Here is a 15,332-nt window from a genome sequence, read left to right as displayed (position 1 = left end):
TTGGGGGACCCCAACAGCAAGGGGAAGAGGAGGGGAGGTAGAGCCAGCAAAGGAGACACTGAGGTAGCGGTCAGATAGGTAGGAGGAGAACCAGGAGAGAGCGGTGTCCTTTAGGCCGATGGAGCGAAGCATACTGAGGAGGAGTTTGTGGTCGACAGTGTCAAATGCTGCGGAGAGGTCGAGGAGGATCAGTAGGGAATAGTCGCCCCTCGATTTGGCTGTCAGTAGGTCGTTTGATACCCTTGTAAGGACAGTTTCTGTCGAGTGTTGGGGTCGGAAGCCAGACTGTAGGGGGTCGAGGAGAGAGTTCTCTGATTGATAGCTTACAAGGCGGGAGTAAACCAGCCGTTCAAGTAGTTTGGAGATAAAGGGGAGGTTTGAGATGGGTCGGTAATTGGCAACGTCAGTCGCGTTGAGTCGGCTTCTTTAGCAGTGGGGATATGATGGCGTGCTTGAAAGAAGAGGGAAAGATGCCAGAGGTCAGAGAGAGGTTGAATATAGTGGTGAGATGGGAGATGACCACCGGGGAGAGGGATCGGAGGAGGTGAGAGGGGAGGGGGTCGCTAGCGCAGGTGGTGGGGTGAGCAGAGAAGAGCAGTTTGGAGACTTCTTCCTCTGTCGCTGGTCTGAGTACAGACAGTGAGCAGGAGCTAGATGCAGTGCTGACAAGACTAGGGTCAGGGCTAGTCTGGGATTGGGAAGTTATTTCCTGACGGATGTCATCAATTTTCTTTTTGAAGTAAGCAGCCAGCTCTTCGGCACTGAGATCCGTCACCGGGGGCTGCGGTTTAGGGCTGAGAAGGGAGTGAAAAGTATCAAAGAGCCGTTTAGGGTTGTGGGATAATGAGGAGACTAGAGAGGTGAAATAGACTTGTTTGGCGTGATGGAGGGCGAGGTTGTAGGTTCTGAGCATGAATTTGTAGTGAAGAAAGTCTGCGGATGTTTGCGACTTCCTCCACAGCCGTTCAGCACTTCTAGAGCACCGCCGGATAAAGCGCGTTTGAGGCGTGAGCCAGGGTTGCCGTGGTCTACATCGGATGGCTCGGGTCCTGGGGGGCGCATAATCAATTATGAATTGATTATGCGCATAAGAAGATTTCACACTGACACAGGTTCAGCATGTATAAGCTTCCTCAATTCTGCTTTATTGTTGGGCGCGCAGCCTCTTTTAAAGAGTTTAACATATCTGCCCATCTGGGCAGGTCAAAGATTACATAGATACAAGGTATTGTTTAATTATTGGATAAGCATCTTGCAATTCTTCCATCCTCCGGTCATCTGTGATTGGCCATCATGTGGTAGTAGGACGAGATGAGTGGGTTGTCTTGGACCCACGTGTGGTTCCTTCGATATGATTGGATATTACAGCTTGAACTATTAATTGCATACATTTCCCGTGTTATTTGCATAAGTTTCCAGTAAAACTGCTTGAGTTATTATTGTGGTAGCTGCTTCAGACTGTGGTTATCTATGTCTGATTTTTACTTCTTATAAAGTTACAAAACAGATGGGCAAAATATAGTGTGTCTATGTTAAATATTAACTTGTCAGCGTTTTATGCTAAATATTGTCTTGTCAGCAGAGTTTAGGGAATAGAAGTTTCATTAAAGGAAGTAGTTACATTGAATACAAGAGAGAAGGCATATCTATATTTATATCAGTAATGGAAAAGTACTGGCATTTATTATACAGAATAAAAAACGGTTCACTGTCCACTACAAAGGTCCACAATCCAAAATATAGATATATCGGGTTTCCATTACAAACCCCCCTTGAAACTATCTGTTTCACTAAACACACTACACTCCGTGTCCCTACTCTGTCCCACCCTAATCCCCCACCGTTGACCCTAGATCTTCATTGTGTTGTAGACTGGGGCTATCACTGCCATGGGGGTATAGGATGGTTCGACATCATCATATTCTGGATCCATGATGACGACGTTTGCACTGACAGTGGGCTTTTTGTTGGACATCATAGTGAGACAGGTGGACCAGGTAGTCATCAGGGTCGGAATACACTGTATGCAACAACAAACAGAAATTAGGATGACTATAAAGGTGACAAATATAATTAATAACTTCTTTATCAGAATAAACTCTAGTGTAGAATGTTCTGAAAACTCAGTAGAGTGGCGGTCTTTCACAACTGTTGCTTAGGCTGTAAATGCCCCTCCTATACCTAGGTGTGGGTTCATGGCAATCGGGTCTTTGATACATGTGGAGGTCTAGGCTACCACCTGGGATCTCGAGGCATTAGGTTAGGAGAGGTGCGGCTTTTACTATTTCAGGTAAACACTGCATAACTTGTGTAGAAACTGCCTTCTTGACGCTACCTCGATTCTTCCACAAAGAATGCAAAATTAGGACTATCTAATGACTGATCAACATGACTGAAGCCCTGTCTCATTAGTAAGTGCATAATCATATCTATCAGTCTGGAAGGAAAACTACGAGGTGATTATTCCCACTTCCCTTTTCCAGAGGCGGCAAGGTAGCGGGACCAGGGGCGTTGTAACACCGGCATGTTGCGTGGCATGAGCAGAGTGCACTTCTACCTCTCTACACGCCTCAGTGAGGGCCTTCCGTTCCGCTTCTTGCACTGGGGCATGCGGAGGCAGAGCTTCTGCGTTTAGGACATCTTGTTGTGTGACCTCTGCATATCTGGTTTGGAGTCATCAATCCTCACCCTGGTACCATCTACAAAAGAAAACTCAAAATATGCATCATTAACAGTGGATTCTAATAACAGTTTTTGTCAGAATCTTGTTGCAAAGAATTTTAAAAAATTTTTAAAAATAGCTGATCTGCCATACTCAGATCACCTATGCCTCCCCTCCCCCGTTTGAACCAGAATACCTGATTAAAAGAAGAGTAGCCAGGTTCAAGGTAGTACAACATCGGAAAGAAATATTGGGGGAGGCATGGAAAGAGCACATTGTAGCCGGATCTAAGAGGCTAGAGATAAGTACTTGGGTTGCACTTGCATGAGTATGTTCTGGATGTCATTTGGGGTGTGGACCACTAGGGGGTAGTCCAATACCAACTTAGAAGATTTGTCAACCATTGCTTGTACTGCTGCCACCACACAAGCAGATGAGTGAGCTCCTCGAGTCACTGGATCTAACCTCATGGAGTAGTATCTCAGTGGCCGTGGTTGTCCTCCGTGCTTTTGTGTCAATACTGTCGTATGGGCGGCAGTATGAAACAAGGCCCAGAAAGGAGCGGAATTTGGCAACGGATGTATGTACAGGTATGGCCTGGCCAGGAGAACAACCTTTCTTGCAGAACTTGGTTAGTCTTTAGAGGCCTCCAGGCCTTACAGCTTTTGCAAGGGAAATTAACAGTGAAATTGTGGCCGGTCGGCAGTTTTCCAAGATCATCAGCACACAGCACCTAACATGCGTGGCTGACCCTTCACCCCCTTTTTTTTTTTTCACTAAGGGGATACTGTTTGACCCAGAGGCGTGTATCCGGGTCTCATAAATATTATCATGGTGGGTACATTCAATTTCCCTACGTCTGTCTTGTAGGTGGCCCATAATTTGTCAGGAACCGTGGAAAGCTGAGTTTGAGACAGGAGAAAAAAAACCTAAACTTTTTCCTCGCCATATGATTCTCACCCCCTCCTTGGATAAGAGACCCATTACGTATTCTTGCATCATCTAGCTCCACCCCTCTGAATTTGGCTGATCACTTGCTTCCTCATTTTCTCATTCAACGGTTGCAGTCCTCGGATACACATCACAACCAAATAAAGTCTTACGCATCACACAATTTACATTTTACAAATTACGGGTCAACCTGCCCCGTCCCTCCTGTGAATACCAGGCCTTATCGTTACCTGCTTGTTTCCCATTCTTCGGCTTCTCTGCTTAACCTAGATCTACCTCTTACTCCCTGTAATTTATTTATTTTTATACTGTCTGCAAATTTATCTTCATTATCAGCACCAGTAACTTCTTCTTTTTAAAATATTTCCCTCCCGTGACAGCCCCTCCCTTCTCTAATACAGAATGGAAAGGGACAGAAACAGGATTATAAGGTAGAATGTGGCTAATTTTACTTTTACAACAGTTTTGTCCCAGACTTGTTCCTGGTCGTCCGTCCGGCGACCAGAGTAGATGTAGTCTTAGATGCCAGGCATCTCCATCTGATTGGTAACGTACTGCAATTCACATATTGTGTGCCAAAGGTTGCTGAGTGACTGAGATATTATTCTATCTCCTTATTTACTGAACTGTTATATTGAACGCTGGTGCCTTTGGCATGCGTGTGTATCGACGCCATTCCAGCCCGCCTTCTCTTCCTCTGACTGACATTCAGGGAAATTCTAACGTCTAATGTATAATTACTATGTTGTAACTTTACGGTCACAGCTGTGACCACCTAACATTGTATGTGGTATTGGGGACTTGGCAAACATAGATGTATTTTCTTCTGGGCATGGTGCGCTATGCAGCTTGTTACAGTTTGTTACAGGATGTGAGTGGCATATAACTCCTTAAATTTGTATGAAGGACGTACAACAAAGATTAGATTACATAACAAGACATACAAACAGTAGTTGTTATTTGTCACAGCACTTAAACTTGCTTTCTCTTCTATTGCTTGGGTCTAATCCACCTGCTCTAACAATTCTTACATTCAGTGTTACAGCACTTCCTCTTAGAAAATGAAGCAAGCAGCCTTATTTTCTCACTAAACAAACTCAGTTAACCCTTTGTATACATTCACTTACGGGCACGATGTATCACAGCCTATACTTTCAACTTTCAACAATTCAACAGCAACACAATTTAGCAGTCTGCCTTTACTAGAAGGGATCCAATCATGCACATCTAACCTATAAAGTCCAAACCCACAGCGAGCCGCTGTGTACGGTGCATTAATCTTGGCTATAACCCAGCCAATGCGTTCTCATTGCTAACAATCCCTACTTACAGGACTGCTACTAATTCTATATGACAGACAACCAGACTATTTCTATATAAACAACTCAGCAGGATTAGCTCTACACAACAGACAAACACACTAACTTTATATAACGGACAGGTAGGACGTTTTGAGCACACAGAAAGATTGCTTGATTAATCAATGATAACCAAGGGTGTAAGAATTGACCTTGGTACAATGTTTGCTGCCTCTCAATCTCAATCATGGCAGCCAGATTCATGATTATAGAAGTCTCCTCAGACGCTGGACACAGTATGTCCCGCCCTAGAGTCTCTTGCATTTCTGTCGCTACACAGTTTAACAATCTACCCTCAGACAGAGGGATCCACTCATGAACGCTCAAACGATAAACAAATATTTGTGGACACACACAAATAGACAGAGCACCAGTACAGCTGGCTTAGTCTCACCGCCCCTTGGGATACACCAGACTGAATTATCTCAGCTTGGATGTCTAACAGCCTCTCTCACCCCTGATCCTCATATGCAGCCCCAACCCCCCAGGGGCAGAGTCCCTGCTTAGACGTCTGTCAGCCTCTCCCTCCTCCTGAGTCGGAAACGCACCAGAGAGTCAGTAATATCTTGACTCTCCACACTTCCCAGGATTAGAGTCCCTGCACAGACCAGATCTGTTAGCCTCTCCTTCTTGAGTCCCTACACAGACCACCTGTTAGCCTCTCCTTCTTGAGTCCCTACACAGGTCCTCCCTTGGGCAACCTATTGACTTCACCAATTAATCACCAGTACTCTCAAGACAACAGGCATGCAAACATTCCCTTTTTTATCTTATGACAGGTTTTATTGAGTGGTTGAGACTTAAAAGTACCTGTCGTGCGGATCCAAATCGATCAGCCTTGACACGGCACATAGGCGAGCTTGGAGTCTGCCACACAGGTATAGATAATTAATTTATCTTACCGTGTTCTGAAGATTTGTTGGGCCCGCCAAGTCCAATGTTGCCTATGTTCATGCCTTGCGTCCGATCTTTTTGGAGCCTATCGACCACTCCCCGTACGGGCCACCAACTGTCGTGGATTTCCTTTTGCGTCCAACGACTTACTCAATTAGGAATGTTTACACCCTTCCATATTAATTATGAATTGATTATGCGCATAAGAAGATTTCACACTGACACAGGTTCAGCATGTATAAGCTTCCTCAATTCTGCTTTATTGTTGGGCGCGCAGACTCTTTTAAAGAGTTTAACATATCTGCCCATAATTATTGGATAAGCATCTTGCAATTCTTCCATCCTCCGGTCATCTGTGATTGGCCATCATGTGGTAGTAGGACGAGATGAGTGGGTTGTCTTGGACCCACGTGTGGTTCCTTCGATATGATTGGATATTACAGCTTGAACTATTAATTGCATACATTTCCCGTGTTATTTGCATAAGTTTCCAGTAAAACTGCTTGGGTTATTATTGCGGTAGCTGCTTCAGACTGTGGTTATCTATGTCTGATTTTTACTTCTTATAAAGTTACAAAACAGATGGGCAAAATATAGCGTATCTATGTTAAATATTAACTTGTCAGCGTTTTATGCTAAATATTGTCTTGTCAGCAGAGTTTAGGGAATAGAAGTTTCATTAAAGGAAGTAGTTACATTGAATACAAGAGAGAAGGCATATCTATATTTATATCAGTAATGGAAAAGTACTGGCATTTATTATACAGAATAAAAACAGGTTCATTGTCCACTACAAAGGTCCACAATCCAAAATATAGATATATCGGGTTTCCATTACAACCTGTGTATATATACTGAGAAAAATCTAACTCACCTCTATGTGGATATACTGAGGAGAATCTGCCTCACCGCTGTGTGTGTATATACTGAGCAGAATCTACCTCAACTGTATGTGTATATACTGAGGAGAATATAACTGACCTCTCTGTATATTGTAGCAGGGCAATGTCAGACTGGCCTGCAGAGGGTGCTAGATAGGCAGTCCAGTACCTAGAGAAAGGAAAAGTAAAGGTTAACACCTGATGGGTGTAGCAGGAAGTGGCTATAAAAGAGTCCATTCCTGTCAGAAACAAAGAGACATTGGCTGAGAGAGCCATAGAGGCGTGAAGGGAGCAGCATCAGGGACTTGGATCCTGAGGTCCAGTGCAGACCAGTTGGGTCTGTCACCCTGTCTGTCGGAGGAAGAGACGTTGGCTGAGAGAGCCAGGGAGATGTTGGCTGAGACAGCCAGAGAGGAGGTGAAGAGAGCCACATTTGGGACTTGGAGCCTGAGGTCTGGTGCGGACTAGTTGGGTCTATCACCCTCTCTGATGGAGGAAGACTCCCTCCAGACGTCCCAGGAGGGGTTAGTGTCAGGATCCTGTGAGTTATGAACCCTAAAGCTATTTTGGACCGAGTATGATTTGTTATGTGCTGTGAATAAAGGCTGGCAGGAGCCAGACTTAAAGATACCTTCGGACTGCTGGAGCATATATTCATGCAAGGTGCACCACTTCCTAACCGTGTGGACAACGATCCAGAGGCGAGTGAACCCCAACTTGTCACATATGGTGGAGGATACGCTGGCCCAAAATTGAGTGGTGCACAAAGCAAAGCATGTAAAGAGCCAGAGGGCTGAATGTGTGGTTGCCGTGAGGCGACAAAAAGTTGCAGGCAGTGGGTAAAGATCCAGGAGGCTGAAGATACAGTTGCCTTAGGGTCGACGAAAGTCTGCTGGAGGCAGTTTAAAAGGCCAGGAGGCCGAGTGTGCGGTTGCTGCTGGAACAGCATTTAAAGGGACTGGAGGCCAGAAGAATTGCAGTTGCTGTGGGAGTAACAAAAGCGTTGGAGTCCCAGATAAGAATTGGAGTCCCAGATAAGTTGGCTTAAGGAAAAGTTGGAAATAGAGAAAGCTGCTTGCAGTCAGGCAGAGAAGCAAGCAGAGATCTTGAAAGAAAGACTGGGTTACAAGGAAAACCAGGAAGTACTCTATGAGAGACTGGTGTCCCAGCTACAGATGAGCTTGGATGAGAAAGCCGAACTACAGGAAACCCAGATCCAGGAGCTGGAACGGAGTCATGCACTAGTTATGGAGGCACTGTCCAAGCAGTTGGAGCAAACTTAAAAAAAAGAAAACATGGAAAAGTGAGTGTATTGAGCTGTCTGAGAAGGTTAATAGACTGCAGCTGGAGCTGGAAGCTCAGACTGAAGAGTCTCAGAGGCAGGTGTAAGAGGAGACGCCGCAGAGGCTTGCTTTTAGTACACACCTGAAGACAGTTAGAGGAAGATGCAGAAACAAAGAGGAATCTGTCAGAGCAGATTGCATCACTTCAGGCGCAGGTGTCAGAGATAGAAGAGAAACTGGATGAGAACCCTGCATGCTGGGTCTCTGCTGAAAAGCAAGACAGGGAAGACCTAGAGGAAGTGGAAGCAATTAAATCAACCATTTGTTCTTTAAACGGATGTTTATGATGAACTTGAAAAGTTTAAAGTCAGTCTTCAGCAGAAAGTAGAAGACCTTAGAGTTGAGCTTGGTTACCAATGTCAGATGGTATCCAACTGGGAGAAGAAACAAAAGATGTGTGAACAGTGGCTTACTGAGGAGAGAACAATGTTTTTAAAGATGTAAAAGAGCGACTTAACAAGCGGGTGCGCACGGAAATACAAACCTGGATTAGCTCTGACAGACGCTGAAAAGAGAACACTGATACGGGAAGAGCTAAAAAGTGGTCCAACAGCCAGTAGAAGGAATGGAGACTACGTTGGAGAATATTAAGCTAATCTTGATGTACACCCTGTGTTTCAAAAGTCCGCTAAGAAGTTAAGCGTGAAGATGAAACCCTGGGAATTAAAGGGTCATATTGCTGAAAAGAAGTTTCAGAGACTAGAGAGGTCTAGGGCCCAGTTCAGACAAGTGAAAAGAAAGAAGATCCTGCTGAATTCTAAAAAAGAGATAAAAATTGTGAAAGTCATTGAGAAAGTGAGAGCTGAGCAAAAGATGAAAACTGAAAAGAACTCTGAAGTACAAGAATCCAAGGAGAAGACAGAAGGTGAAAATGTAGAAGCAAAGAAGGCCACTAAAATAGAGATTAGGAAAGATGCCTCATAAATTGCAGGTGAAGAAAGTCCTGCAAAAGAAATTGCGGAGGTGATAACTAGGAAAGGGCCAGTTCACATTCAGACTGAAGAGAAGATAGTTAAAAACATGCAGAAAAATGAAAATGCTGTTAGTGTTTCAGAACATAAAGAAAGTGGCAGTGATAGTCCCACACATAGAGACCCCCAAGCCTGGAGTTTTGACCTGGGAAGGCCAAAGGAAGAAGAAGAAAAAACTGTGATGTGGCCTACAGCCTTTATCAAGGGGGAGGGAGATATGTAACCAGGGCAATGTCAGACTGTCCTACAGAGGGTGCTAGATAGGCAGTCTGGTACCTAGAGAAAAGTAAAGTAAAGGTTAACACCTGATAGGTGTAGCAGGAAATGGCTGAAAAAGAGACAGTTCCTGCCAGAAACAGAGAGACGTTGGCTGAGAGAGCCAGGGAGATGTTGGCTGAGACAGCCAGAGAGGAGGTGAAGAGAGCCACATTTGAGACTTGGAGCCTGAGGTCTGGTGCGGACTAGTTGGGTCTATCACCCTCTCTGATGGAGGAAGACTCCCTCCAGATGCCCCAGGAGGGGTTAGTGTCAGGACCCTGTGGGTTGTGAACCCTAAAGCTATTTTGGACTGTGCATGATTTGTTATGTGCTGTTAATAAACACTGGCAGAAGCCAGATTTAAAGAAACCTTCAGACTGCTGGAGCATATATTCATGCAAAGTGCGCCACTTCCCAACTGTGTGGATAGTAATCCAGAGGCGTCACATTATATACTGAGGAGATTCTACCTCACCTCTATGTGTGTGTATACGGAGAAGAATATAACTGACCTCTGTGTATAGACTAAGGAGAATCTACCTCACCTCTGTGTATATACTGAGGAGAATATAACTGACCTCTCTGTGTATATACTGAGGCAAATCTACCTCACCTGTGTGTGTGTGTGTATACTGAGGCGAATCTACCCCACCTGTGTGTGTGTGTGTGTATACTGAGGAGAATCTACCTTACCTCTGTGTATATACTGAGGAGAATATAACTGACCTCTATGTGCATACTAGCTGATATATCTGACTTAACCCACGTTAATTTTGTACGGGTTTTTACCTCTTGTTTACATGGAAAATTTTATGAAGTAATTGTTGTTTCAGAGGAACCGAGGAATAATATATATTCTACGTATAATATATACATAGATGAGCGTTAGATTTTTCTCCAGACTGCATGAATCGATGTCCATCTGCAGAATGTGACGCCCCTCCCACTTTTCTTACGTTTTATCTTTAAAGGTAACACCCCTCTTTATTCAAATTTAACCCCAGACTGGAAGTTGCAAGCCCTGCTCAGCCTTAAAGGCATGCTCCATTCCTGCAGTCTATGGCCGCTTCGTTTTATACTTTACAGCCTTTCAGTGCATACACATAGAGATCAGTTAGATTGTTCTCAGTATATACACACACAGGTCAGTTATATTATGAGCAGTATATGCACATAGAGATGAGATGTAGAATGAAAGAATTTGTTTCAGTTGGGAAGAATTGCAAATTGAAGCTTAATTTTCAACCAATTGTAATGGTTCAGGATGTAGTTTCCTATGATGAACTTTCTTTTTATAACTCTTTTGCCATTTCTCTTGGGTTGGGTTTCAGTTTAAACCTTTTTACTAGTTATATAGTTCTAACAACATTTTAACATTTTAGGCTTTGTGTTACATGATATGAGCTAGTTGAATATTGCTATTTAGAACTTGAATCATAATAAATATTTTACTATTACAGAGAATGGCTATGCCAGCACAGATGAGGAAGTGTCGGAACTCAGTCAAATGTCAGATGGAAGGTTAGTAGATGTAGCCAAAATATTAATTGCATTACTTACACACTACAGTACTATTTAAAAGAAGCTACACACTAAGTGACTCTAAAAATCGCATTTTATTTTTAACAAATTGTATTTGTCTGTAAACATTTTTTAAACATATGTCTTTCCTGCAAATAGAGAATTAGCATTAATACATTGCATTAGGATGTTAACACAAAGCTCGTTATTTACAATGAATGAAGACTTTTTTAGCTCTAGTTTTACAGGTAAACTTTTTAAGGGCATGTGCACATATAAAATATTTCCCGCCTTGGATTTGCATCTAAAGAATATGCAGCATAGTACTTAGCAAAAAAGTGCTTAGGATTTACAGAAATCTTGTCCACATGATTTGCTGCATGCGTTAACCAGTGGTACGCATTTTATATTTTTAGCATATCAGTTCATGCTGTGAATTGGTCAGATTTGTTGTTGGGTTTTTGTTTGTTTTTTGCATTGAGTTCAATGGTTAAGTCAAAATCCCCCAAGAAATCCAAAATATTGCAGATTTTGCTGCAGATTACCCATGGATCTGCAGAAAAATCTGTAGTTAAACAAGGCCATATTTAACACTAGAATAAATGTAGGAAATAGTGGTTTATAGTCACAATCCCTTTTCTTAAAGAGACAGTGGACGTATTTCTAAGCTCAACTCCTTTGTTTTTATTAAAAATAAATCCAGCATACAATAGATGCGCTTCGGGGCCGCTGCACACCTTCCTCAGTATTTTAGCTGGGGACACACAGACAGCACTGGTATGTTCTCTTTACAGAGCAGTGGGGCATCTGGACTGGTGCAGTTGTAGCCCGGTTGGAAGGTGTACTCAGTGTAACATGGTAGAGGGCCAGTACTTATCTTAAGTGAATATTGCACTCGCTGTTAAATGCACAGCAGAAGCTGTAGTGGCCTTCACGCCATTTACTGAGGTCGGCTCATTGGTGATGCTGCCTGGTTCATGGAGGGTCCAGATGGCAGGAGGTGGGGTGTATAGGAAGAGCTCTAGCAGCACACAGAGCACTGAAGTAGAATCTGGGGCTCGTGGGACACGAGGAAAGTGTTTGACAGCAAGGGCAGTATTCTTAGTGCTTTGTGAAGGGCCTAGCAGTCTGGCCACCAGCCAGGAAGATGGGGAATTTTGAGAATTAGAGGTGATGATGGAGAATTCTGAGCCATTGGCTGTTCCAAGTTCATCTCAGAAGCAACCTACTTAGACTAGTAAGTTTGTACCTCCATGCGTGTGTTCCAAGAGAGGTAGTGAGAAGTTTCAGGTCTCTGTGGTTACTGGGGAAGTCCCACCTGGAGTACTGGAAGGAATTCACTTGAACAGCTATTGGAGGTAGTGCAAAGTTTGCTCTTAGAGCATGTGAAAGCAGTTGGTAGCAGAGTCTCAATGTTTCCTGCTGCATGGTTAGGAGCAGGAGCTTTGTCACTGGCATCTGTGCCCATCAGTGGAGTTTCGTTCACTGGGGCAAAACAGGCAACATCATTGGGTAGTACATTGGAGATGCTACAGTAGAAGGACATAGGTGGGGTTCAGTTGGATGATAAAGCAAAGGGTGACTTGCACATTCAAAAAGTTCAGTTAACGCTGTTATGCGTGCAATTATGCGACTTTCATTCTGGAAAAAACGCACCAAAAAATGCTTATGTTCATGTGAATCTGGCCTAACAGGGATCAAGAACCACATTAGCACTAAATGATGCTAAGGGAAACTACAACTCGTCCCACAAAAAAAACAAGACCTCACACAGCTCAGTGGTGGAAAAAAGAAATGTTATGGATATTGGAATGCAGGGATGGAAATGCATTTTTTCCCCCTCATCCCTACTAAATTACCCCAGTTTTGATAACATGATATCTGGGTATTCCATTTATTACTTTAGTTGCCCCCCTTTGTACCGCTCAAGCTCTGATATGTCCTTCTTGAGTACCATGGCCCAAAACTGTACATAATATTCCATGTGTGGTCAGACTAGTGACTTGTAAAGAACTATGTTCTTGTCATGTGCCCCTAGACCTCTTTTGATGCACCCCAGGATCCTGTTTGCTTTGACAGCAGCTACCTAACACTGACTGCTCCAGTAAAGCTTACAGTTGTAAAACCACGGAGTCCTTTTCCATGTCAGTGTTAACCAGTGGTTTCCCTTTTAGTGTGTAATGGTGACATGTATTTCCTGCCCATGTGCAGAACCATACACTTGTCAGTATTACGCCAGCTTCACACAATGGGGTCGGATTCCGCATGTGGGATACCGCCGTAGATTCCATCTGTGAAGCCGGCCGGTGACCCCGCATACCAGTGGTTTCTGAATTGCGTATGACCGTGGACGCTCGCTGTCAGTCATTCGCAGTACAGATTTTATTTTTCAATATTTATATTTCCTGCTGCGTCGGTAAGTGATGACGTGGGTACCCGCGGCCATACGCAATGCTAGTCAGCCCGACTCCATTGACTTCAATGCTGGCTGTTCACACGTAGTCCACAGCAAAATAGAACATGCTGCATTTTTTTTAAATTTATTTATTTTTTTCCCCTCTGCTCACAGAATAAGCAATTCAATTTCACAAGTGTGTGCGAAAAACCGAAAGTACATGTCTTTCAATGTGCGTGATTTGCTGCAGCAAGGATTCCACAATCGAAATCCATTCATGTGAGGCTGGCCTTAAAGGGGTTGTCCCGAGGCAAACCTCAAAATTTTTACATTAGCCCATTCCCCCTGTCACACCCCCCCCCCCCCCCCCCCCGGCATAAAATAGGATTTTAAAGCGGTTTTTAAACCGCTTGCTACTCACCGATGTGATGAAAGATGAACTTATAAAATTCTTCTCCCAAGATGGCCACCGGTCCTTTCCCAAGGATGCACTGCGGTTTTCTCCCATGGTGCACCGCGGGTCTTGTCCCATGGTGCACCATGGGCTCTGTGCGTTCCATTGCCGATTCCAGCCTCCTGATTGGCTGGAATCGGCACACGTGACGGGGCGGAGCTACGTGATGACGCGTAGAAGGGGGCGGAGCCAGAACGCCGCTCGTGCCCGGATGACCAGAAGGGAGAAGACCGGACTGCGCAAGCGCATCTAAAAAAGCAAGAAGACCCCGAAATTAGACGGAGTCATGGAGACGGGGACGCCAGCAACGGAGCAGGTAAGTGAATAACTTCTGTATGGCTCATATTTAATGCACGATGTATATTACAAAGTGCATTAATATGGCCGTACAGAAGTGTATAACCCCACGTGCTTTCGTGAGACAACCCCTTTAAATGGATGCTGTCACCAGGCTCATGAAGCCTGACGCAGAGTTGGCATGCACAGTGACAGCTCTCTATACAAATGATGCTGGCAGGGAAAGGCTAGCATGGCCCGCCTCCATGCCTTAGAACTCTGTCATACTTCATAAAATTGGTAACAGAATCCCATGAAACCTCATTTGCCATTTTTCTGCCCAAGACTCCAGCTTATCCAGATTCAAAAGGAGGAGACTCCAGTAAAGATGAAAGTGATGCTCCCCTCCCTAAGTAGCTGTCCAAACATATCAGTGACCATTTTGTTACACTCAAGGTGCAGCATATTTGCTTGACTCCAATATGCATATTCCTCACATATTGCGGGTTTTTTGCTTGCATATTTCTGAGTGCAAAATAACCCACTACGATGACCCCACTGATTTTCAATGGACAATTGATTTTAATATGGACGATTTTGGTGCACAATATGCAGCAAATAAGACATGCTGTGTTTTTTTTTTACGTGCGTAGATATGCACATATGCATAAAGCCATAGAAAACAATGGGTTCTATTCTAGGTGGAGCAAGTTCAGAGAACAGCTACCAGGATGGTGAGCAATCTACAAATCATGTCCTATGAGGAACGGTTGAAGGATTCGAGAATGTTCAGGTTGCAGAAGAGAAGGCTTAGAGGAGCTTTAAAGGGGTTTCGTGATTAACCCTTTCCAATCCACTGTCTGACGTCTGAAGACATTCTGATTGAAGGCTGTACAGCTCAGATGTCGGAAGACGTCCGGCAGTGTATTCCTACTGCATATTACTGGCCGCTCTGTTGTTGGGGGCCTCTCCAGCATGTCCCATACCGCAGTACTGGCTCTAACAGCAGATGGCGCCATTGTATAATGGCAGAAAGATAAAGCCCCCTAGGAAACCCTGAATAGAAAATTGGATTGCAAAGGGTTAAAAGCAAAAAAGTATGTACATGCCTATTGCTCCCCAGGCAGCCTTCTTACCTTCTCTTCTCCTCCCCAAGCTTCTCCTGGATCCTCTTGTCAATTGGGTCACGTGACCTGCAGCTGCCCGATTTTCATGGATCCAGTAATGTAGTGTACATGCGCTTCCTTCAGATCAATGTACGCTATGTCACTAGTGATGTAGCATTCATTGCCTAGGCAGGAAGCTCCAAATGTTCGGCAACCTTTAAAATCACGCATGCGCGAGACTTTGGCGCGAGCGCGCATGCGA

The 15,332-nt window shown here is 44.1% G+C and overlaps 1 protein-coding gene across 1 annotated transcript in view; it reads left to right on the top strand.

Moving 5' to 3' along the window:
- Positions 1-15,332, top strand: part of LOC136626544 (kinesin-like protein KIF21B) — a 2,048,083-nt gene that overhangs the window by 1,070,282 nt on the left and 962,469 nt on the right. The window contains 1 exon segment of the mRNA XM_066601598.1: positions 10,781-10,839. Within this exon segment, the coding sequence (XP_066457695.1) occupies positions 10,781-10,839 (59 nt within the window).

The sequence above is a fragment of the Eleutherodactylus coqui genome, chromosome 4, assembly GCF_035609145.1.
Source record: "Eleutherodactylus coqui strain aEleCoq1 chromosome 4, aEleCoq1.hap1, whole genome shotgun sequence".
NCBI classification, from domain to species: Eukaryota; Metazoa; Chordata; class Amphibia; order Anura; family Eleutherodactylidae; genus Eleutherodactylus; species Eleutherodactylus coqui.
Note: the sequence above shows the minus strand (reverse complement) of the source record. Positions and strands in the feature narration are given on the sequence as shown.